The sequence below is a fragment of the Abrus precatorius genome, unplaced genomic scaffold (assembly GCF_003935025.1).
Source record: "Abrus precatorius isolate BTA unplaced genomic scaffold, Abrus_2018 Scaffold8, whole genome shotgun sequence".
Lineage (NCBI taxonomy): Eukaryota > Viridiplantae > Streptophyta > Magnoliopsida > Fabales > Fabaceae > Abrus > Abrus precatorius.
The window spans coordinates 18,187,694-18,210,695 of record NW_020874428.1 but is presented as its reverse complement, the minus strand read 5'-3'; the positions used below and the strand labels follow the sequence as shown (position 1 = coordinate 18,210,695).

The following is a 23,002-nucleotide window of genomic DNA, read 5'->3' as shown; positions in this document are numbered from 1 at the left end:
TCAACTTCTTCTGTCATGCTAAACTTATCAGGAGATTCATCGAACTTACTGTGTGAATTTTTAAGCTTCCAACTGTAATCATATTTTCTTATTACCCTTTTAACAATTTGCATGTTTCCTTTTAGTATATAATTATTGGAATGACAATAAAAATTCTATTGAAGAAGTTGAGTAAACAAAGTGGTGTATATAAGCTGAATGGAAGGTGACTAAAGACAAAGATAAATATTTTTGGAACATAGGAATGACTGTAATAAAGAAATAGTGAATTTACAAAGAAGACTTATGACATAAGTAACGAAAAAATACATCAAAGGATCGAAATGACTATGAAAATAGTGAAATATTATGCCGATTAAGTGACGTCTTCCAGATGAACAGTGCTAATCTCTCATGTAAATTGATCATCCATTAACAAAACTGCCAAAATGAAATTACCCCAGTAAGGTGTTTTGAATCCATCTTTCGTTTGACTCAACTTTAACCTCTCAAAATTTGCCCCAGTTTAGTATTTCAGTCGATCATATTTCTCGATTTGAAGCCCTTTCTTGCGACTGAAGTTAGTGCCCCTCTGAACCGCCCTTTTAGGTTTTCAGTTCAGTGTAGTATTTATTTGACCTTAACTTTTGCTTGAGCCACTCTTTCGAGTTTTCAGCTCACCAGGTCGCTCTAACTTTTGCCTAGGTCGCCCTTTCGGGTTTTCAACCTAGCAAGCACTTTTTTTTTTTAATTATTTTTTCCTCTTTTTTAATTATTATATATATATTTTTTAAGCATAGTATTTTTTTTACAACATCAGAATTGATGGGGTTTGGAAGATCTTGTCCATCCATGTTTGTGAGGATTAGAACCTCTCCCGAGAAAGCCTTTTTCACCACATATGGTCCTTCATAATTCGGGGACCACTTGCCACGATAATCTTTATGCGTTGGCAAAATCTTTTTAAGTACCATATCTCCCTCACTGAATTCTCTCGGGCGAACCTTTTTATCGAAAGCCTTCTTCATCCTCCTCTGGTATAGTTGACCGTGACATAATGCATTCAACCGTTTTCCTTCAATGAGATTCAATTGATCAAAACGAGATTGCACCAATTCTGCTTCTTCCAATTTGGTCTCCATTATTATCCTTAAAGAGGAAATTTCGACTTCAATAAGTACTGCTTCCATTCCATATACCAAAGAGTATGGAGTTTCCCCAGTTGAAGTACGAACTGAAGTTCGGTATCCATGCAAGGCAAATGACAGCATTTCATGCCAATCCCTGTATGTCACTACCATCTTTTGGATGATCTTTTTAATATTTTTATTGGCTGCTTCAACTGCTCCATTCATCTTTGGGCGATAGGGAGAGGAATTATGATGTCGAATCTTGAAGTTGTCACACAATTCTTTCATCATTTTGTTGTTCAAATTAGTGCCATTGTCTGTTATCAGCTTGCTTGGAAGGCCATACCGACAGATCAAATCCTTTTTAATGAATCTCACCACCACATTTCGGATCACACTAGCATATGAGGCAGCTTCAACCCATTTTGTGAAATAGTCAATAGCAACTAAAATGAAGCGGTGACCATTAGAGGCTTTAGGCTCAATGGGTCCAATTACATCAATTCCCCATATTGAAAAAGGCCAGGGCGATGATAAGACATTCAAATTTGTTGGAGGAACATTAATATTGTCTGCATATGTCTGACATTTATGACATGTCTTTATATAACGAAAGCAATCGGCCTCCATTGTCAACCAGTAATATCCCGCTCGTAGAATCTTCTTTGCCATAGCATGTCCATTGGCATGAGTCCCAAATGAGCCCTCATGAATCTCTTCCATGATCTTTTGTGCCTCTGAAGCATCTACACATCTAAGAAGAACCATATCATGATTCCTTTTGTAGAGCACATCTCTGTTTAGAAAGAAACTCATTGCTAACCTCCTCAACGTCTTTTTGTCATTTTCAGCAGCATTTAATGGATATTCTTGGTGTTTGAGGAAATTTTTAATGTCATTATACCAAGGTTTACCATCAGGTTCTTCTTCAACCATTTGACAATAGGCAGGATGATCAAGCTGTTGCATCTTTATGAATGGCATGTCTTCCTTTTGACTTACTACAAACATTGATGACAAAGTGACTAAAGCATCGGCTAATTGATTCTCCTCACGAGGAATATGCTGGAAAGTAATTTCGTCGAAATACTCCACCAATTCCTTGATATAGGCTTGATAAGGGATCAATTTGGCATCTCGGGTTTCCCATTCACCTTTCAACTGGTGAATAACCAAAGCTGAGTCACCATATACCTCGAGAATTTTAATCTTTGACTCTATAGCTGCTTGAATTCCCATAGCACATGCTTCATATTCAGCTACATTATTCGTACAATCAAATAATAATCTAGCCGTGAGTGGGATATATTGCCTCTCTGGGGAAATCAGTATAGCACCAATCCCGTGTCCGAGTGCATTAGAAGCACCATTAAACATCATGACCCATTTGTCTTTTACTGAAGATTCTTTCTCGTTAAACAGCGCCATTATATTTTCATCAGGAAATTCATACTGTATTGACTGGTAATTATTCACCAGTTGATGAGCTAGAAAATCTGCAAGAGCACTGCCTTTGATTGCCTTTTGAGTAACATACAAAATATCATATTCTGACAATAGGGCCTGCCAATGAGCAATCCTTCCAGTAAGGGCTAGTTTCTCAAAGATGTATTTGATTGGGTCCATTTTTTACACCAACCAAGTCGTGTGACTCAACATATATTGCCTCAATCTACGAGCTGCCCAAGCCAAGGCATAACAAGTTCGCTCTAACAAAGAGTATCTAGCTTCATAATTGGTGAATTTTTTGCTCAAGTAATAAATGGCGTGCTCTTTCCGACCCGATTCATCATGTTGACCTAAAACACATCCCATGGATCCTTCTAACACTGTCAAATACATAATGAGCGGCCTCCCTGACACTGGCGGCACTAGTATCGGGGGATTTTGTAAATACTGCTTTATCTTCTCAAAAGCTTCTTAACAATCTTCATTCCATTCCATCGGCTGATTTTTCCGTAACAACTTAAAAATTGGTTCACAAGTGGCAGTTAGTTGGCATATGAATCGAGCAATATAATTCAGTCTCCCCAAAAATCCGCGAACCTCCTTTTCAGTGCGAGGAGGCGGCATTTCCATGATTGCTTTTGCCTTGTCAGGATCAACCTCTATTCCCTTTTGACTTACTATGAATCCCAACAATTTGCCTGATTTCACCCCAAAGGTACATTTGGCAGGGTTCAAGCGTAATTCGAATTTCCTCAACCGCTCAAACAACTTGTGTAAATTCATAACATGGTCTTCTTCGGTCCTTGATTTGGCAATCATATCATCCACATAGACTTCAACCTCCTTATGCATCATATCATGAAATAATGTCACCATCGCCCTTTGATATGTTGCCCTGGCATTTTTCAAACCGAAAGGCATGACCTTGTAGCAAAAGGTGCCCCAAGGTGTAATGAATGTGGTTTTCTCCATATCCTCTTCAGGCATTTTGATCTGATTATAACCCGAGTAACCATCCATAAAAGAGAAAAATGAATGTTGAGCTGTATTATCTACTAGCATATCAATGTGAGGCAATGGAAAATCATCTTTAGGGCTGGCTCTATTTAGATCCCGATAGTCAACACACATCCGAACCTTTCCATCTTTCTTGGGAACTGGCACAGTGTTAGCAACCCATTGAGGGTATTTGGCCACAGCAAGAAAACCTGCATCAAATTGCTTATTGACCTCCTCTCTAATCTTCAATGACATCTCAGGCTTCATTCTCCTTAATTTCTGCTTAACTGGGAAACACTCTGGTTTTAGTGGCAATTTATGCTCGACTATGTCAACATCTAGACCTGGCATATCTTGATAAGACCATGCAAAGACATCATTATAATCATGCAAGAGTTTAATCAACTTGTCGTGCTCTTGTTTTTTCATGAGGGTGCCTATTTTGATTTCTCTCTTATCATCCTCAGTCCCTAAATTGATTGTCTCAGTGGGTTCATCATGAGGTTGGATCTCTTTCACTTCTTGATCAACCAATCTTAGAAATTCTGAGGGTAAATCAACATCACTATCATCTTCGACAGCTTTATTAATGGGACAATCAAAATTAGTGGATGAGATATTAGCACTGTTACTTTCAGACATGTCACTTTCGAATCTGCATTGTGCGAGAGTTGAGACAAAAAGAAAATAAACGACAAGATTCAACTGATAAAGAGAAAGACACGAAAGATTACTGAGAATTCAAATCGCATTTCATTTAAATATGCTTAAAAGGAAAAATGTGTCCTAATTTACAAAAAGAAATCATATATCAGCGTTTTCAAAAAGTAATGATATCCTAAAGCTTTGAAACAAAACAATAGGATTAACTTCAAGGATTACTTTGAATAGCTATTAAAAATCAAAGGTAAATCAATGATCTCCCAATTGCCAACTTCTGTGTTTGGCGGGCAAGTACGGACTAGGTCCACAACCTCTTCTTCAGATGTATCCACATCAGCAGCAGCAGCCACTGAGTTTTGAAACTCAAATCCAGCACTATAGAAGCTTTTCAGAAGATCACAAATAGGGACCCCTTCAGTCTTAGGCTCTCTACCTTCCAACCTGACTAATCTTCTTTCTTTCTTTTCCTCCATGACTCTTCTCTTATCAGCTTTAGTGGGCATGTATCCCAACCCAAATCTATCCTTATTCTCATGGAGCTGTAACCAGTTTGTTGCTTTCGATATGACTTGCCCTAACATGTATCCATACTGACAACCTCCATCGAGCATGACTTTAGCAGTCATTATGGATGTATTAGACAATCGAGGTTTTAAGATTGGAGCTCCCTCTCCAACATAAGTAGCATTTGCAATCTCTAAAGCCTGAAAAGATGTCTCTAGAGCTTCTTCAGCAGCTTCAATATAAGGAGTGGACGAAGGCTTACTCACCAACACATCTTCACCAGAGACAATCACCAACTTATTATCAATGATAAACTTCAGTTTCTGATGCAATGTGGATGGTACAACTCCTGCAGAATGAATCCAAGGCCTCCCCAAAAGACAGTTGTAAGCTGGCGCGATGTCCATTACTTGAAACAAAATCTGCAAAGTGCAAGGACCGATTTGGATTGGGATTTCAATTTCTCCAATGACCTCTCTTCTTGTTCCATCAAAAGCTCTTACTATCATGGCACTGGGTTTCATATGCGACCCATCATAAGGTAATTTTAACAATGTTGCTTTTGGCATCACATTCAGAGAAGACCCATTATCAATAAGCACTCTAGCAATAATATGATCTCAACATTTCACAGAAATATGCAGTGCTTTATTGTGCCCCATTCCTTCGGCAGGTACTTCATCATCAGCGAAGGTGAGATAATTGTTTGAAACAATATTACCAACAATGCCTCCAAACTTGTCGGTAGTGATATCATGGCTGACATGAGCCTCATTCAACACTTTCAAAAGAGTCCTCCTATGTGGCTCAGAGTTCAACAACAGCGATAAAAGAGATATCCGTGCTGGAGTTCTGTTTAATTGTTCCACAACTTGATATTCACTTTGCCGAATAAATTTCAAAAACTCACAAGCTTCTTCATCTGACACCGTTTTCTTTATTTCAGGCATTTTCTCTTCGTCGGCGTCTTCAAACTCGCCCACTTTGGCTTTCCCTTTTGAGGATCTCTCTATCTCTTTTGTTCGCTCCTTTCTCAGCTCCTCAGGTGTGTAAATACGACCGCTACGGGTCATCCCACCAACACCAGCAATGTTTGAGACGGCGACAGTAACAGAATTGACACCTTGTGTTTGGTTTTCCTTAAAATTGCCAACGTAAACCCCTGCATCATACTTCCATGGTACTGCTTTGTTGTCCTTGTAAGTGAATGGAGCCGGTACTTGTATAGTGATGGGTCTAGGTCCGTTGGTAGTTGGGGTATTCATACATTTGGTGTAATGAATGACCAAAGGTTTCGGGAAAGCTGAGGATTGCCCATCGACAGTCAAAACTTCATTTTTCTCTTTAGGGTGTCCAATTTGGACCAGATTCTTGTCCATCAAGGTTTGTAGAACATGCTTGAATTCTTCACAATCTTCAATGGAGTGGTCTGCATCAGGGTGCAAATCACATATATTTTCTTCATGTACAAAACCCTTGATTAAGTCAGTCTTGCACAGCTCAGCAAAAATAATCTTAAGAGGAGTGGTAACCTTTTCAACTTTCCTCTTTAAAACATATGTAGACTCTTCCTCGACGGCATTTACCGATGATCCTCCATGCCTGGGTAGGGGATTACTCCTAATGTTAGGATTATCCTCCTTGAAATTTAGCCATTTGGCATTAATTAGGTCTTGCACTTTGAACTTTAATGCCCTACAATTCTCTGTTGAATGACCAATGCCACCAGCATGATACTCGCACTTAGCGTTTGGGTCATACCCTCTTAGATAGGGCGGTTCTACAGGTTTCATTGGGCAGGGTACAACTAATGAACTTTGGAATAGGCGAGGTAGTAACTCAGTATAGGACATGGGGATTGGGTCGAATTGAACTTGCTTCCTTTCCTGATTGTTTTGGGGTCTTATTTGGTTGGGATTTGGGTTTTGGTTCCAATGCTGGGGTGGTCTCATGGGTGGTGCTATGGGAAAAGTAGGCGGAGCAGGTTGGTAGGGTCGCGGCTGATAAGATTGGAGACTTGGATTCTATGAAACAGCATTAACATATGGGTAAGACATTTGAGGGATAGGAAATGTGGGTTGGAATTGAAAAGGTGCAGGGTTAGGTCTGATGAAATGAACTTCTCTTGGGTGAAAGGCTATAGCATTAGTCTCTCCCTCCTTCTTTCTTCCTGGACCATTTGTAAATTTCTTCAAACTAGAGGGTCCGCCCGAATTGTGAAATATCTTACCACTCCTCATTCCTCCTTCCACTCTTTCTCCGATAATCACAATATCAGAGAAGTTTGACGAAACACTTCCAATCATTCTATCATAGAAAGGTGATTGAACAGTATCAATAAACATAGCCACCATTTCTTTTTCAGACAAAGGGGGCTCCACTTGAGCTGCAACTTCTCTCCATCTCTGGGCATATTCTTTAAAAGTCTCATCCTCCTTCTTTAACATATTCTGCAGTTGTAATCTATCAGGAGCCATATCAATGTTGTACTTATATTGCTTTAGGAAAGCATCAGCCAAGTCTTTCCAACTACGAATACGAGTACGCTCAAGATGCATATACCAACTCAAAGCTCCTCCAATTAAACTGTCTTGAAAAAAATGAATTAGCAGCTTATCATCATGGGCATGTGATGCCATCTTTCTACAGTACATGATCAGATGACTCTTTGGGCATGTTGTTCCTTTGTACTTATCAAAATCAGGCACTTTGAATTTTGGAGGAACTATCACATCTGGGACTAAACAAAGATCTGCAGCTTCCCTAATGCCATAGCTGCTCCCCTCGATAGCTCTCAATCTTTCTTCCAATATTTGTAATTTTTCTCTGGATTGGAAGTGCTTCTCTGAGTAATTGGGCTAGGGTTCTTCTAAGGTCTTATGGGAATGGAATGGTGATATGGCTGGGTTTCCATTAAGGCTAGGATTAGTGATTTGTGGTTGGTGGTGGATCGGTTGGTTTGGGGTAGGTATAATGTGGGGTATATGAGCTTCTTGGGGATGGGTATTTTGAGGGTAAGCATATGATGGGATGGATGTTTGGGTTGGTTGGATTTGTGGATCTGAAGGTTGTGCAGGATTGGGTTGATTTAATGGCTGGCCAGTGTTTTGTGGGTTCTCAGCTATTGGTGGCGTATAACCCTGGGGAAGGCCATATGGGGGAAATTGGACATCTTGTTGATTAAAAGCTTGTTGTGGAGGCCTTTCTACATGCAAGGTCAAAGGCACCATTGTTTCATGAGGAGGATAATTTTGGGACGGTCCTTGTGTAGGGGTAAAACCTGGTGGATAGGTAGGAGTGGGTTGTGCTAGAGGTGCTTGAATAGGGGTCCCCTCTGTGGTTCTTCTCTCTAAAGACTTCAGTGCCTCTAGGATTTGTGCCATTTGTTCTTTCAACTGATTAACATCGTTCCTCAGTTCTTCATTGTGCTCCTCTAACTCATCCATGATCCTTGCTTGAGCGCGAGTTCTATAAGGATGCTTTAGAAAACGTTTCCCCGTTATATTTGTTTAATTTTCTGAAATAGTTTATAGTCAAAAAAGAATTAATCAAAATGAAAAATGCACTAAAAAAAAAAAACCAAAGATTAAAGAATCATCACAGTTGTTAAGCGTCTTCAAGTCTTTAATGGAAATTAATGTAGGATCCTCGTCAAATGAAACACACCAAAATATAATCCATAATCAAAGTACATCAGAATTTGATTCAAAATACATCTTCTTTTTCCTACCCATACATAGTCTACCCATACCCCAAATCATTACATCACCCCTTCCTAGCCCTAGCTATCATTCCTTTCATCTCTGAGACCAACCAGTTGCAATGGCTAAGGAAATCTTTAATTTCTTGAGGTATCGTGTAGAAAAAAGTAGCTGTCTCAGCCTTTGACAACATATACGGGACATCATCAATCGCGGCATTAGCTAATGATGAAAGTTGTATGAAGCGCTTGATCCAATACTCAATGAGCTTATCTCCTTCTTCTATCTGACCATCTTTCACTTTCACAATAGCTTCATACTCTTTCATGATTCTGATCACTTCCCATTTTTCAGCATTAATTTCAGCCTCGCATGCCATGACAATTTCCTTTATCTGTTCTTCCATATTTTGCACTCGTGTTTGGAGTTCATTGGCTTGAGTCAAAGCTTCTTCTCGATCTCTTTTTGCTTTGTACAATGTACCTTTCAATTGTCGTTTCTCATATAAAGCTGCATTTCGCTCCTTCACCCTCAATCACAATTCCTTGCTTGCAGCCTCAAGGCAACGTTGAACTTTGGCTGCATGGCTTTGCACAGACTTCTGCTTCTTACAAACCTCTTCATAGGCTTGCTGTTTTTCACTATTTTCTCTTTTCAAAATGGTGCAAGTTTGGCGGCTCTCTCGAAGCTCCCTTTCTACCCTCACATTCTTCTCAATCATTTTAGCCAGTCTTACCTTTAATTCTTTTACTTCTTCATTCTCAAAGGGTTCTGGATTAGATGGCTCACTTTCTTGGGAGGTACCTGGATCTTTGAATGGTAACTTAATCTCTTGGACTCTTTCTTTAACCCATTGACGGTAACTTGCTTTCGCTGCACAACTTCTCACGCCTAGCTCTTTTCCTTTTCAAACAATTATTGCCCAAGCATTCCTTGCTTTTTGGATAAGCTCCGTGAAATTTCCATCTTCATAATAGACAACAAAAGGAACCAATAATTCCTCAGCAGGTGGTCCCATCATAGGATAAGCAAGCTGACGTTGCCCCATAATTGGATTATAATTTATACAACCCCGAGTACCCATAAGAGGAACATTTGGATAATTGCCGCAATGATAAATAATGGCCGTCGACTGTTGCCATGGAGTGTGCCACCCGATGTGTCCTTCATTCAAACTAGCTAGGTGATTAGCCCACTCTTGACCATTTTTTTGCCCAATTTGAAACCTCAGCAAATCAGCGATCGGACACTTGATCTCACTTGGCCTTTTAAAGACATAAGCTGTGAGCCATATATAAAGCATAGGTAGACAACATATAATCTTCTTTCCTTTCCTTTCATGGCAGAAACTCAGTGTACAATAAACATCAGCTAGTATTGCAGAAACAGGATTTTCAGATCAATTTTTGCATGCAAGAAACACATCTATCGCTGCTAAATCCACAAAGTTGTCATGCCTTGGGAAGAGGACAATGCCATAAATGGTGAGTGCTAGGACATCCATGAAAGTTTCCCAATGTTCCTTTTCTACCAAATTATGCATGTGTCGTTCAAGAAAATCTCTTGTGAATCCCCTATTCTGATGTCTTTCTTGATAAGCTTGTTGCAACTCTGCTGGATGGATCCTTAAGACATTGGCAATAGTTGGTAGAGATGCATGATGTTCCATGGGGCGATATGGCTGTTGACCCTCCAAAGGCAAGTCTAGAATTTGCTCAAATTCCTCTAAGGTCGGAGCTACCTGAAAATCCTGAAAAGTGAAGCACCTCAATGGGGAATCATAATACTGGGCTAAAGCTGTTATGGCATCTTCTTGCACATTCACTTCCATCAATCTCAAAATATTTCCATATCTCCTCACTAAAGTGAGTTGTTGGACTGTCTTCAGCTTCTTTCCTAACTCTCTCAGACTAGCCGTGTCAGCCATTTTAACTCTCAGATGCAATTTCCTCCTCAGCTCAATTGATCTCACATCACTGCTACTTGATCCCACATTAATTTCCATTTTCTTGAATACTCAAACAATTTTGTGATTCTCAACCTATGAATAAAAAGAAAATGATGAGAAATTATTTCAAATTTTGTATTTGTTTCATTAACATAGGATCCTAGTAGCCATAAGGATTAATATTGATTCTAAACAGATAAATGTCCATATAAGAATCAACATTAATCCTAAATGAATCAATAATCTACTAGGATTTTTATTAATGAAACAAATATGTGATGACTATGATAATGCGAGAATAATATGAATCACCACCCTTTTTAAGTTTTTTTTTCAGTTTTTTTCTCTTGATAAATCTAAATTGATACTTATAAGGGTAATGCTTCACATGACAATGCAATTATGTAAGAAATTATGCAAATTGTCATCCTTAACCTTATTTCAAAACTGATTTTAAATTTATTACAAGTGTCGCAAGGATGGCAATAAGCATGATATTCAAATAAATGATATGCAATGATAAATGAAATGATGATGATGTAAGAAAAAATTAATTAAGAGAATCATGTGAATTACTAGTCCTTATATTATTCCAAAAAAAAAAATCTTCTCCTTTTTTATTTAAAAACTTTAAGGCACTAATAATTCACATAATTTCTAAAAGAATAAATAAGGAAAAAATACCCCCTTTTGTGTCCTATTTCAGGTCACCTAAAGGGTCTAACTTAAAGATCTACAACTTCCTTTTACGTGTAAAAACTCACAAAAGGTGGCTTGTAATCCTAAAAGGTCACTAGAGATAAGATCCAATCCTTGATGTTGACCACAACAGTAGGGAGTCTACTAGATGCGGGACATCAAGAAAAGGTCAAACTCTAGCTAGGGTTTTCACGATAGCCAAATAGGACGTGCATCCAAAATGACACCGCTACATAACCCCTCTAATCCTAAGCATACTCAGACCCGGGTATAAGGCCCCGCTCAAAGTGTGTGATAAATGTGTAAGTGGTAGTGTGTGAGGGAGCATACAAACCTTATCAACTCAACAAAAATAAAAAGCTGCAAAAATTAAACAACACAAGAATATACAAATTATCAATAGTCATCTACCCTAGGATTAATAACAATATCAATATGAGCATACAATGAGATTACGCAATTCATACACGAAATACATGCACGAATAAAAGCAACACTACAATTGACTCAAATAAATAAAAAAGAAAGGGATTAAACAAATAGAAACAAAATAAGACAAATTCGCACGATCAATTATCAAAGGCTTGACTCTCTAAAAGATTTCCCCAGTGGAGTCGCCATCTGTCGCAACCGGGCGATCGCAACGGTATGACGGATGACAAACTTGTTCCAAAATATCAGAGGAGTCGCCACCAAAGTTTATTTTTATGAAAAACCTTGGAAAAACTTAAATATAATACGATCTTTGAAACCAAAAAATGAGTTCGGGAGTCATTTACGTGTAGGGAAGGTATTAGCACCCTACAACGTCCGTTTAAAAAACGGTTACCTAAAATTAATTGTACAAAATTATTCTAATTTTGAAAATATTTATTTAACCCCTAAACATTAATTATTTTATTTTCGAAGAAGAAATATTATTTATTGAAATATTATTCGGGTTATTTTAAAAAATATTTTGACTTGACGGGTACGGTTCCCGCTCCTACGTATCCCCGGATGCAATGAAGAACTCAAAGCCACGTAGTTCTATCTAAAAATTATGAAATTAGTTGATTATAATTAAGTTTAGTAAAAGAAAAATTTATTTTAGAATTAAAATCATTTTTTGTAAAAATTATAATGTTTAGGATACAAGATAATGCAGTTATACATGTACCCTACGAGAAAACAATACAGAAAGTGAAGGAAGATTACACAACTATACTGCAAATCATTAAGAAATATTTTATTCGTAAATGGAGTATTTGAATTTTAATTTTGATTATGATTAATACTGAAAGAAATTTAAGATAGCGTAAGCTATACATAAACTTCTTATAATTTATTAAACTATCGAAGGCAATGTAAATTACACATCGATATTATAAAAATTTATAAAATGAATAAATTATAGTAATTTAATTTATCAAAATTTGAAACATGACTTAAGAAAATAAAAAAAAATAATTTTATTTGAATTGATTAAAGAAGATACTCATTTAATAAAAAAACATTAAAAATTTTATTTGATAGATTTATATTATATAAAACCTAAGGTAACGTTGGTACACATAGATTTTGACAATTTATAACGCATAAAGGTAGAGTCGCTACACATTAGCATTATAAATTATTTCTTAATAAAATAATTTAGATTTAAATTAGTTGATTGATTTGTAAATTAGTATTTAGAAGAGAAATACATCTTGCATTATTATTAAAGTGATTAACTAATTAATTAATGACAATACGTGATAAGTTAATATTGCATAAAGTCTTGGTAACGTAAGTACACATAAACTTTATCAATTTATAATACATGACGATAGAGAAGCTATACGTTAGTATTATAAATTGATACAATTATATTATTATTTATTAATTAATTATAAAAAAATAAGTAATTTAGTATTCACAATATAAAATAAAATAATCATAAATATAAAATTAAATCGCATTAATATGATACAAATATACAATAAATAAAATAAAAGATAACAATCCTAAAAAATAAGATATAAATAATGAAATATAAAAAAGGAAATAATTTAAAAAAATCAACTCAGATATGATATTGTAAAGTAAACGGTATCAAGAGATTTTAAATAAATAAAATAAAATAAAATAATTTAAACAAAGTTAACATAAAAAAATAAAATAAATAATAAAAACTCATTCATTAAATAAATTAATAATTATCATAATAACAAATAATAATGATGATGAATAAATAAATAAAACTAAAACAATAAATTATATGTTGAACTAAATAATGATAAAAATAAAATAAATAAATAAAATTCGGACAAAAAATAATAAAAAAATAAAAAAAAAGATAAAATCGTCTCAAATTTTAAATTTTCAGATTTGAGAGGGAAGGACTTTAGGGTTAGGGGTGTGCTTTTCTCCAAGAAAAACAAAAAAAGGTTATGAAAGGGTGGAGGTGAGGTTAATGGAGGCCATGGTTTTGAGTGGTGAAGGTTATTGAGAGCAAAAGGAAGAGGAATGAGACAAGGTAGGGAAAGAGTTTTTTTATGGTGAGTTTTGTGTTTGTGGATGATGATAGATGGAGGAATGGGTGGAGAGGTGGTGAGACATGGATATTTGAAATGGTGGTTTAAAATATATTTTTTTCATTTGAGATTGATTTGATATAGGAAATGTTTATTCAAAATATAAATATATATGAAGAAGAAAAATGTGTAAAATGTATGATGAAGCTTACTTGATGTTCTTGAAAATTTTTGCTTGCCTCTTGTTCTTCCTCCTTTCCACTAACCTTTCTTTCTCTCTATTTTCTCTTTTTCTCTTCCCGTTTTAGAATGCCTCCTCTCAAAAAAATTTTAGCCTCCTCTGATGTCTCCCCCTGCTCCATGGTCCTTTTTTCCTTTTATTGTTAGGGTTTTCACCAAAAGGCCCAAAATTCTGAATTTTTCCTTTTTTATGTATAAAGTAACATTGGTTCAAAAATTTAATTATTTGTCATATTCTATTTTTCTTTTAAAAATTAATTCTGAAATTTTCCTATTTTATTAAGACAAATTTGTTTTTTTTTTTTAAACCTTTTGATTCCATTCTTCTTTTGTAATATTAAAATTCAGATTTTTTATTTTTTTTATTTTTTCATTTTTATTTAAAAAAAAAATTAAATCAAAATTTTAGTGTTCACAATAAAGAGGTTTTAGAATCTGAAAAGTGGACCACAACTTGGTATGGAAGTTTAAAATATGAAGTGGTGTGCAAACCTCAGCAGTTTTATGTTGACTTGGAGGAAAAAATATGTTCATGCAGATTTTGGGGGCTAACTGAACTACCTTACAGGTTATATATTATTTTGTTTATTCTTAAGATGCTTGCTATTTTGTATATACTATTATGCAATTTGGCTATATTGGTAAGGCATGTTATTCTACATATACTATTCTGATTATTCTACAATTCTGCATAATTGGTTATTCTGCTATTCTGCATATACTATTCTGGTTATTCTGCAATTCTGCATCATTGGTTATTCTGCTATTCTGCATATACTATTCTGGTTATTCTGCTATTCTAAATATACTATTATGGTTATTCTGCAATTCTGCATCCTTGGTTATTTTTCTATTCCGCATATACTATTATGATTATTCTGCAATTCTACATCATTAGTTATTCTACTATTCTGCATTTATTATTCTACAATTCTGCTATTCTATATATTTGCAATTTTACTATTCTACTAATATACTTTGAATTCTGCTATTCTACTGAACATAATATATTTTGTTGTATGTAGGCATGCTGTTGAAGATATATATGCAAATAATTGTGATCCCATGACTTTGTTGATAAATGTTATCACATTGACACATATATAAAATGTTATGAACATATAATTCACCCAATTAATGGAGAAGAAATGTGACCAACTACTGGGTTACCTGCACTTGCACCACCACAAGTTAGAACACCTATAAGAAGGCCTAGAAAGTTAAGGAGGAGGAAAAAAGATGAAGATCCAAAATCGTATAAGCTTAAAAGGAAAAATACATCTATCATATGCTCAAAGTGTCATATGTATGGCCATAACAAAAAAGTCTATAAAAACGTGTTGTCTGCTGAACAAATGACTGCAAATATATCATCTAATAGAAGAAAGAAAATTGGATCTGCATCACAAGTAAATACTGGATCTGCATCTTCCTATTATGCATCAGCTACTACTTCAACAATGACAGCACAACAAAGCATGACTGTTGGATTATCTTTTTATGACTACTAGCTCTAAGGACAAACTTCCTATACAGAAAGCCTCATTCAAATGGTAAGGGAAGTCATGTGTAACACATAACCAACTTCAAACTACTGTTATGCAAGGGAGACGACAAATTATTTCAACTCAAGAGTCTCAATATCCTAAGAACATATGAAGTTTACTCTTGACTTACTGGATGCAAGACTTTTATTTATGTCTTTTTTTGCTTTCTATCCGGAATGTATATCTTAAAGGGTCTTTTTCGCTATACTTTATGATATGGATATTATTTTTTGGTTTTGAATCATGTTGCTACTATTTTTGGGACATATTAAGTCAATTTTATATATTGTTTTGGGAATGTATATGTTAATGACAATTGGAAAATGCAACATAATCATCTTCTTTATTTCAAGTGATTACATTATTGCCACATAATATTTGTTTGGATATACTTTATCATTTTAATTACTTTGTTCCTTAAGTTAAAACTGATACTTTCATAACATAATAACATACATTATTTATTTGAAATGGGTGAAGTATTACAAGAAATTTAACTCCATAATTTGCAACCTACTCTACCCCACCAATACATACTTCAAACTATAAGTTTTGTACTTCAGACTTCAAGCTTTAAACTCCATAGATTTTGCAAAAGCAAAAACTCAACACCACCATTATCGTAATGTAGCTTGATAACAATGCTATCATCTTGTAGTTGTATACTAATCTTCTCATCTTTATAGACTATTTTGTTGTTTGTTAATTGTATCTATTGTACAATCAAAAAATGGTTCATCCACCCATTGAAAAAAACCACAACTTCATTCTTCCCACATGAACAAAATAAAACAAACATGAAAAAATCATAGCAAAACAAGATGAAAAAACCATAGTAAAACAAAATGAAAGCATGACAAAATTATAGAAAAATAAAATGAAAGCACTAACACGATAACTTACTTTAAAATTTAGACACCTACGAAACCTTTTTTCTAGATTTTGAGGAGTCCATGATGTGTAAATCTATACTTGACCCCCATAATCACAGAATGACACTCTATTCCTCTTCCTTGAAGTAGAAATGCTTGCTGCAGTGGTCTCTATTTTTTACTCTATTGCAGGCAGAGAAAGGAAAATTGGCATAGGAGGCACAATTTGCACAATTCAATTTAGGGTTTCTTTATTAGCATATTGTTTTGGCTATTTAGTTCTTTATACGTTGCATCTATTTTACACGTTAGCAATTTTTGTAAATGACGTTAAGATTGAAAGTAACGGCTGAAACTAAATTGAGATTAAATTTATGTACAGGGAGTTATTTATAATTTTTTAATATATAGGGATTAAATTACAAATTTGTGTCAGATACAGGGACTAAAAATTGCATTTTAACTGTTTTGATAAAAATTGCACCATTTTCACCCGACGATGACATGTGCAACCATTCATATCATGATTATTCTTGATACTTATGGCTTCATAGGATTTTATCTACTGCTTTTTCTTTAGTAGACATGTTTCTTTTATACATAGTAAGATGTTGGTAATTGTCTTAAGACATATAAAAGCCATTAAGTTTAAACATGTAGTCAAAAGCCTATACATATAAGGTTTTAACTTTCTTAAATTACCGTTGACAGTTGAGGATAGAAGTGTAAAATTACCCATTCAATGTTGTGTTTTATACAAAGATGAAAATAGGTCATGTCATTCAAGAGAGGCATATGGCTTAACTACCTTTTTAAAGCCTAATATGACCTAACCCATTTAATTAATAGGTTTAATTTAGACTTTTTAAGAAACTTAATTAATTAAATAGGTTAGATTTAAACTTAAGAAAAATCCTATTACACTTATTAAAATAGTTTATTTAAAATTCATAAAATTTATAATAATATATTAAATAAATTTATATAAAAAATATAATATAATAATTATTATTTGTGCATTTTAGATTTATTTTATTGCATTTACTAATTTAGGTCTAATAATTATTTAGTTATATTATATTTGTTGATTTAATGTATAAAACTTTATGTTACTAAATTTGTTTAATGATTTATAAATTGATGTTCATTTTATTATATTTTTTTTGTATGTGTAATGATTTACTTATTTAAATTAAATATATGGTTTAAAAGTAATAAATAAAAATATGTAATTTTATTATACATATTCAAAGTGTTAAATCACTTTTCTAATATTTTATTAAGATATAACTCTTATAAATTTTAAAAAAATATATCTATTTGAACTTTTAAATCCCGTTTAATAAAAAAATAAAAATATATTTATTTAAATAGTTTAATAATCTATTTATAAAAAAATTGAATGACCCACTGAATAACTCATAGGTTAAATCAGACTTTAAAAAAAGTTAAGCTTAATAAAAAAAATTATGACAGGTAATAAACCAAAACTTAAGCTTTAAAATTATTAAAAATAAATTTATTTATATAAAATATGGCCTAACTTATTTTTATCCTTAGCTCCATATAATAATGTTTCTCGCGCTCTTTTTAGAAATTTTTGAAAAACTGTGACAGCATTTTAATTATAAAATTAGTAACTTTTCTTAAAATAAATCAAATTAAACGCATTAAATTTCTTGGACAAAGACTTTTATGCCACGCCTGATGTCAACGGGACAACGAAATAAAACTAGTATTGTTCGAATATTATAATAGTTGACAACTAGAAAAGAATATTACGAATTTATGATATAATAGGAGAATATTTTCTTTCAACTGTTTGAAAAATAAACAAAATGATAAAGAAATTAATAAATGATAAATTATTTTAATTCTCAATTTGGGAGAGAAAAAACAAGGTATTAGATCATGAAATGAAATCTAATTTTAAACAATAAATACAATAATTAATATATTTGTTTTTCAATCATCTCAGTTCCTTCATTCTATAAACAGCTTGAAAGGGATCACATAGAAACATCATAAACTAAGTGAGCAGCAACTTGAGCAACCCACCTCATAGAAGCCGCAAATAGACAAGAGTTGTCAACGCAATCGAAACATTTTCGTTTCCTTTATTAAAAGAAGTACTCTTGTCCTTCGAAGTTCAAACGCATTACTAGGCAGTATACACATACAAACACAGTACACAACATAAGCTAACTAGCTAGTAACGGGTCTAGGTCCACATCCACTTGCAACAACCATCGATAAATAAAATATGTAGGAAAAGGAAAAAGAACAAAGGTATTGTTTTTTCTTCTTGTTTTGTTGATTTTTCAAAGGCCTTTTACACTCCTAGAGGCTGCTGTGATCTGATCCTGCTCTTTCTTAGCCTTTCAGCAATGATGAAAGCAAGCTCAAGAGATTGTGAAGCATTGAGCCTTGGGTCACAATGTGTGTGGTAACGTGAGCTCAGGTCATCAAATGTGACCGTCCTTGACCCACCAATGCACTCGGTCACATTTTGACCCGTCATCTCAAGATGAACCCCTCCTGGGTGGCTCCCTTCTTGCTCGTGCACATCAAAGAATGCTCTCACTTCGGCCTGCCCAATTAATTCAGTGAAGTCAGAGTTGGTGGTATCAGTGACCACAATCAAATTTCTCACTAAACTGAAAAAAGCGACATAGTGCAGCGATGTGTCATTGTGTCTATAAGTTGGCAAGAATAAAACATTAACACCAACGTGGGCCCCAAACGTCCAATCCCACCTACCGATGGAGAAATGTAACCAATCCCTCAATGATATTTAGAACCAAAATATGGACTTGAATATTTCACCTACTTTTACTGGTAGACATTTTTCGACCTACCACTCCCGCTTCTAAACATTATAGCCTTCAGGTTTGGTAGCCCACCATTGAGGACCACAAGTTCAGAAACCAGAAAGAATAAGTCTTCTTTTTAATGATTTTCCCTCTCTCAAATAGAACGTTTTAAAGGCAAAGATATTTAATCCAAAGATTATGACTAGCAATGAGTGAAACGATTTATGTTCTTCTGAGGAAGACATAACTTATTTGCTTTTAATCTTAACATGTATATATTTAAACCCAATAGCCACTCAACCGAAAAAAATAGACACAAGGATTGTACCCTGATGGCATCGAAGGGACGAGTTTTGAGACCACATGGAGCCTTTATGGTGTTTCCATGCATAGGATCGCTGACCCATGTGACAATTTGCCCAGCTCTACGCACTGCTCTGATTAGATGTGGAAGCTTCACTCTCATATTTTCAGCTCCCATCCTAGTGATTACAGTTATTCTCCCTGGTTTGTTTTGGGGATTCAAGATCTCGATGAGTTTAACAAGCTCATTTGGATCCATCTTATCACTTACCTGCCAATTTATCAAAAACATAGAACTTCAATAAAACAAATAAAGCAGCTTCCATGCCAAGGAGTGAAGATAAAACACTCTAGAGATTGGAATTTGGAGCATCATGGGGATTATACCAAGTGATTTAATTTGCTTGCTTAAGCTTATTTATGATTTCATCAAATGGAAGTGCAGATGTATGATAAGAATCATGTTTAAACCTTAATTCCCAAGGGATTAGCAACTCCTCTTAGAAACTCAACATGGGCACCATCCAGCTGCCTGGTTCGTTCCCCAACCCAAAGCATATGGGCTGAGCAGTCATAGTAGCGATCAGAAGTTGAATCCAGCCTAGTGAGTGATTGTTCATATGGCAATAACAAGCATTCATGAGATGTCCAGAATTCAGTGGTTTTCATTATGGGATGATCCACAGTGAGCCCTGCAGCAGCCATGAATCCAAGGGCCTCATCGACCCGGTTAGCAAGCTCTCGGTACCTGTCATGCCAATAACAGATTAAATTTACTTAAAGCCACATATATCATTGAAGATCAACATAATAGACCTTGTAAAAAGAAAAAAGTAAACAGGCATATTCATCATGAACAAGAAAATTGTGAAAGAGCAATAATGTTTTTTATTACAACAATCTTATACTACTTCCCTTTTAGATAATAAAACAACAAAGTCATACATTCCAAACACGCTCGCTAGATGTAACTTACAAAACTAGGAAAAATGTAAAATAAAAATATAAAGTGTAAGCATTATGTTGCTGAAATAAAAAGGGCATTAAAAGAAATCAGGGAAAATTCTCAAGTGAAAATGTATTGCTTTCCAAAAATACAATGCACCACCAATCTATGGTATTTATCTCTAGTTAAATACCACAAAATTAGGAAATATAACTCCAATTCATTATTGCACAATATAATTTAGCCATGCAAGTTCACATCAACCACACAAATACGCATTTTCACAATCTAATAATTTTGGAAAAATATTTGTTATACCTTACTTTTGTTTTATATCCTTTTATATTGCATGTAAAATGCCAAGTCACCAAGCAAAGGAGAGGAAAAAAAAAACAGCAAAGGTTTTCTTTTAAAACCTTGGTTAACCTCAACTCTTAGTATCAAGTTAAAGTATCCAAAAATAATGACTTATTGTTAAAATAAAATTGTTTATCACACTTTAAATTTGCAATAAATAATTTCTTTTTTAATCAAAATTACAAATTAAACTTCACTCTAAATACTAATATTAACAAAAGTATTTTTTAAAAATTAATATAAAAGAATAGTAAGGTGAAATAAGGGAGTTCTGCCTTCCGTATCCGTAGTAGAGACATAACTTTACGGAAAAAAACAAGATCCACATATGAGTTCACTCACGTCTCACAACTATGGGTGAGTAAGATTTAACGAGTAAATTGGTATAACCAATGAAATTTCTCCAAAGTCATCATCCCTCACGTCAGATATGTGAAAGAAACCATATACATAAACTATCATCATCAGATAACACTTTGTGAGGAACACATGTAACTCGTGTTGATTTAACTTAATTTTTCACGAAACTCTAGTTCAATTGAAGTGGGTAACAGCATTAGAGAGAGAAACAACAACCCAACACCCTCCACCACAAATTTGTGACCACTCTCCACATATCACTTATCAATCACCACTTTACCTTATATCTCCAACGAAACAAAAAGAGATTCTATCTTTTTTTTTTTTAATAACCAAATTAACTTTCATCCCGTTTTATAAAATCCTAACCAAAAGAAAGAAGCCCAACTCAGATTTTTCCTTTTACAATTACCAGCCAATTTATATTTCTCGTAACCTAAAACACAAATGTAAATCAGCGAATCTTTAACAGTGAAAACAACCAATTGGAATGACTGTAAATAAATAAATACCTATCTCCCTGTTCACTGTGTTCTGTGAAGTCCAAATTCCACTGAGTAACCCTCTGCATAGCAGCATAACCACCAGTGGCAAAAGCTCTCAGAAGATTGAGAGTAGCTGCAGCTTGACAATAAGCTCTAATCATTCTCTGTGGATCCGGAATCCTTGACTTCTCTTCAAACGCATCACCGTTAACGTTATCCCCTCTGTAACTGGGAAGCTTAACGCCGTTCTTCTCCTCAAACGGATCTGATCTCGGCTTCGCAAATTGGCCCGCCATTCTTCCCACCTAAACAAACATTACCCACATTCACATCGTTGTAATACAATATGGTCTCAAAACAATATAATTTGCATATGTATATATGGTACCTTTATGACAGGCATTTGGCCACCGAACATCATGACGACGCTCATCTGAAGGAGAATTCGGAAGGTGTCACGGATGTTGTTGGCATTGAACTCTTTGAAGCTTTCGGCGCAGTCTCCACCTTGGAGAAGGAAGGCATTTCCCATGGCAGCTTCGCCGAGATGTTCCTCCAATGTCCTCGCCTCGCCGGCGAAGACGATTGGAGGAAAAGCATCAAGGGTCCGAAGCACCGACTCAAGCTCCTCCTGGTTTGGGTATTCCGGAAGCTGCAGGGCCTTCTTCAATTTCCAGCTGTCAATGGTCCACTTACCCCTGCGGGCTTCGATCGACGGTTGGGGTTGTGGTTCAGTTGAAGGTTTGGGCTTGTCGGAGACGACGGGGTTTTTGGCGGGCTCGGCCGCATGGACGGCGAGAATGGAAGGGGTGGGCCTGGGCTTGGGCCTGAGGTTGGTGGAGGGAATGAGGGGGTGGGTTTGGGGGATTAATGATTTGGTGGGAATGAGAGAGTTAGAGGCTGAGGAGATAGCCATTGTGGTGTGAGATTGGGAATGTTATTTGAGGGATTCAGGTCACGCTTTGGGGGAGGTGCCTGAAGAGGGTGAGCCAAGTTTTGTGAGGGTTTTATAAGGGAACGGGTGTGGCCTTGGTTGTTGTGCTGTGTGTGTCTGGTAGAGACGGGGTGGTGGTAGTTGGAGAAGGGTCTTTTCGTCATTTCACTTTTTACCAGGGTATTTTTGGGATTGTCTGTGCTATTTGTCCCTCAGGTCAAATTGCTTCCTGCTTTTTTAATTCCTTTTTTTGGTGTCCTTCACCTACTCATCTCTCCTTTTTTTTGCGTAGGTGAGAGTGAGCAGGCGGCGCGGCGTAGCGTGGCGTGAACGACCCAGCCGAATGACATTTTCAATTTTCAAATTTCAAGTTTAGACCTCATTTTTATCCTTTTCTGAAAAACTTGTTTTTATTTACTGGCACCAAGTTAAGAATTCAATTATTTATTTTAAGTCCAAGCCACTTGGGAGAGCGTCAGCGTTGAGGGGCTTTATATTTCATACAGAATTGTGGGTTACAAGTTTAAATTTTTTATTATAATAATTGTTTGAAGTCAAATGGTTGGTTAGCTGTGCCT

The 23,002-nt window shown here is 35.2% G+C and overlaps 2 protein-coding genes and 1 pseudogene across 2 annotated transcripts; all 3 read right to left on the bottom strand.

The window, feature by feature from the left end:
• Positions 1 to 391: 391 nt before the first annotated feature.
• Positions 392 to 8,170, bottom strand: LOC113874367 (annotated as a pseudogene).
• Positions 8,171 to 9,332: 1,162 nt separating this feature from the next.
• Positions 9,333 to 10,430, bottom strand: LOC113874365. The gene is made up of 2 exons (XM_027512589.1): positions 9,836 to 10,430; positions 9,333 to 9,706 (listed from the first exon to the last, which is right to left on the bottom strand). Exons 1-2 carry the CDS (start codon positions 10,428 to 10,430, stop codon positions 9,333 to 9,335), a joined length of 969 nt encoding a protein of 322 aa, XP_027368390.1.
• A 7,878-nt stretch (positions 10,431 to 18,308) lies between these two features.
• Positions 18,309 to 22,504, bottom strand: LOC113847307 (phospho-2-dehydro-3-deoxyheptonate aldolase 1, chloroplastic-like). Its single transcript, XM_027476318.1, has 5 exons — positions 21,879 to 22,504; positions 21,518 to 21,795; positions 19,814 to 20,090; positions 19,368 to 19,613; positions 18,309 to 18,816 (listed from the first exon to the last, which is right to left on the bottom strand). The coding sequence occupies exons 1-5, from the start codon at positions 22,404 to 22,406 to the stop codon at positions 18,559 to 18,561; spliced, it is 1,587 nt and encodes a 528-aa protein (XP_027332119.1). The 5' UTR covers positions 22,407 to 22,504; the 3' UTR covers positions 18,309 to 18,558.
• Positions 22,505 to 23,002: the final 498 nt, after the last annotated feature.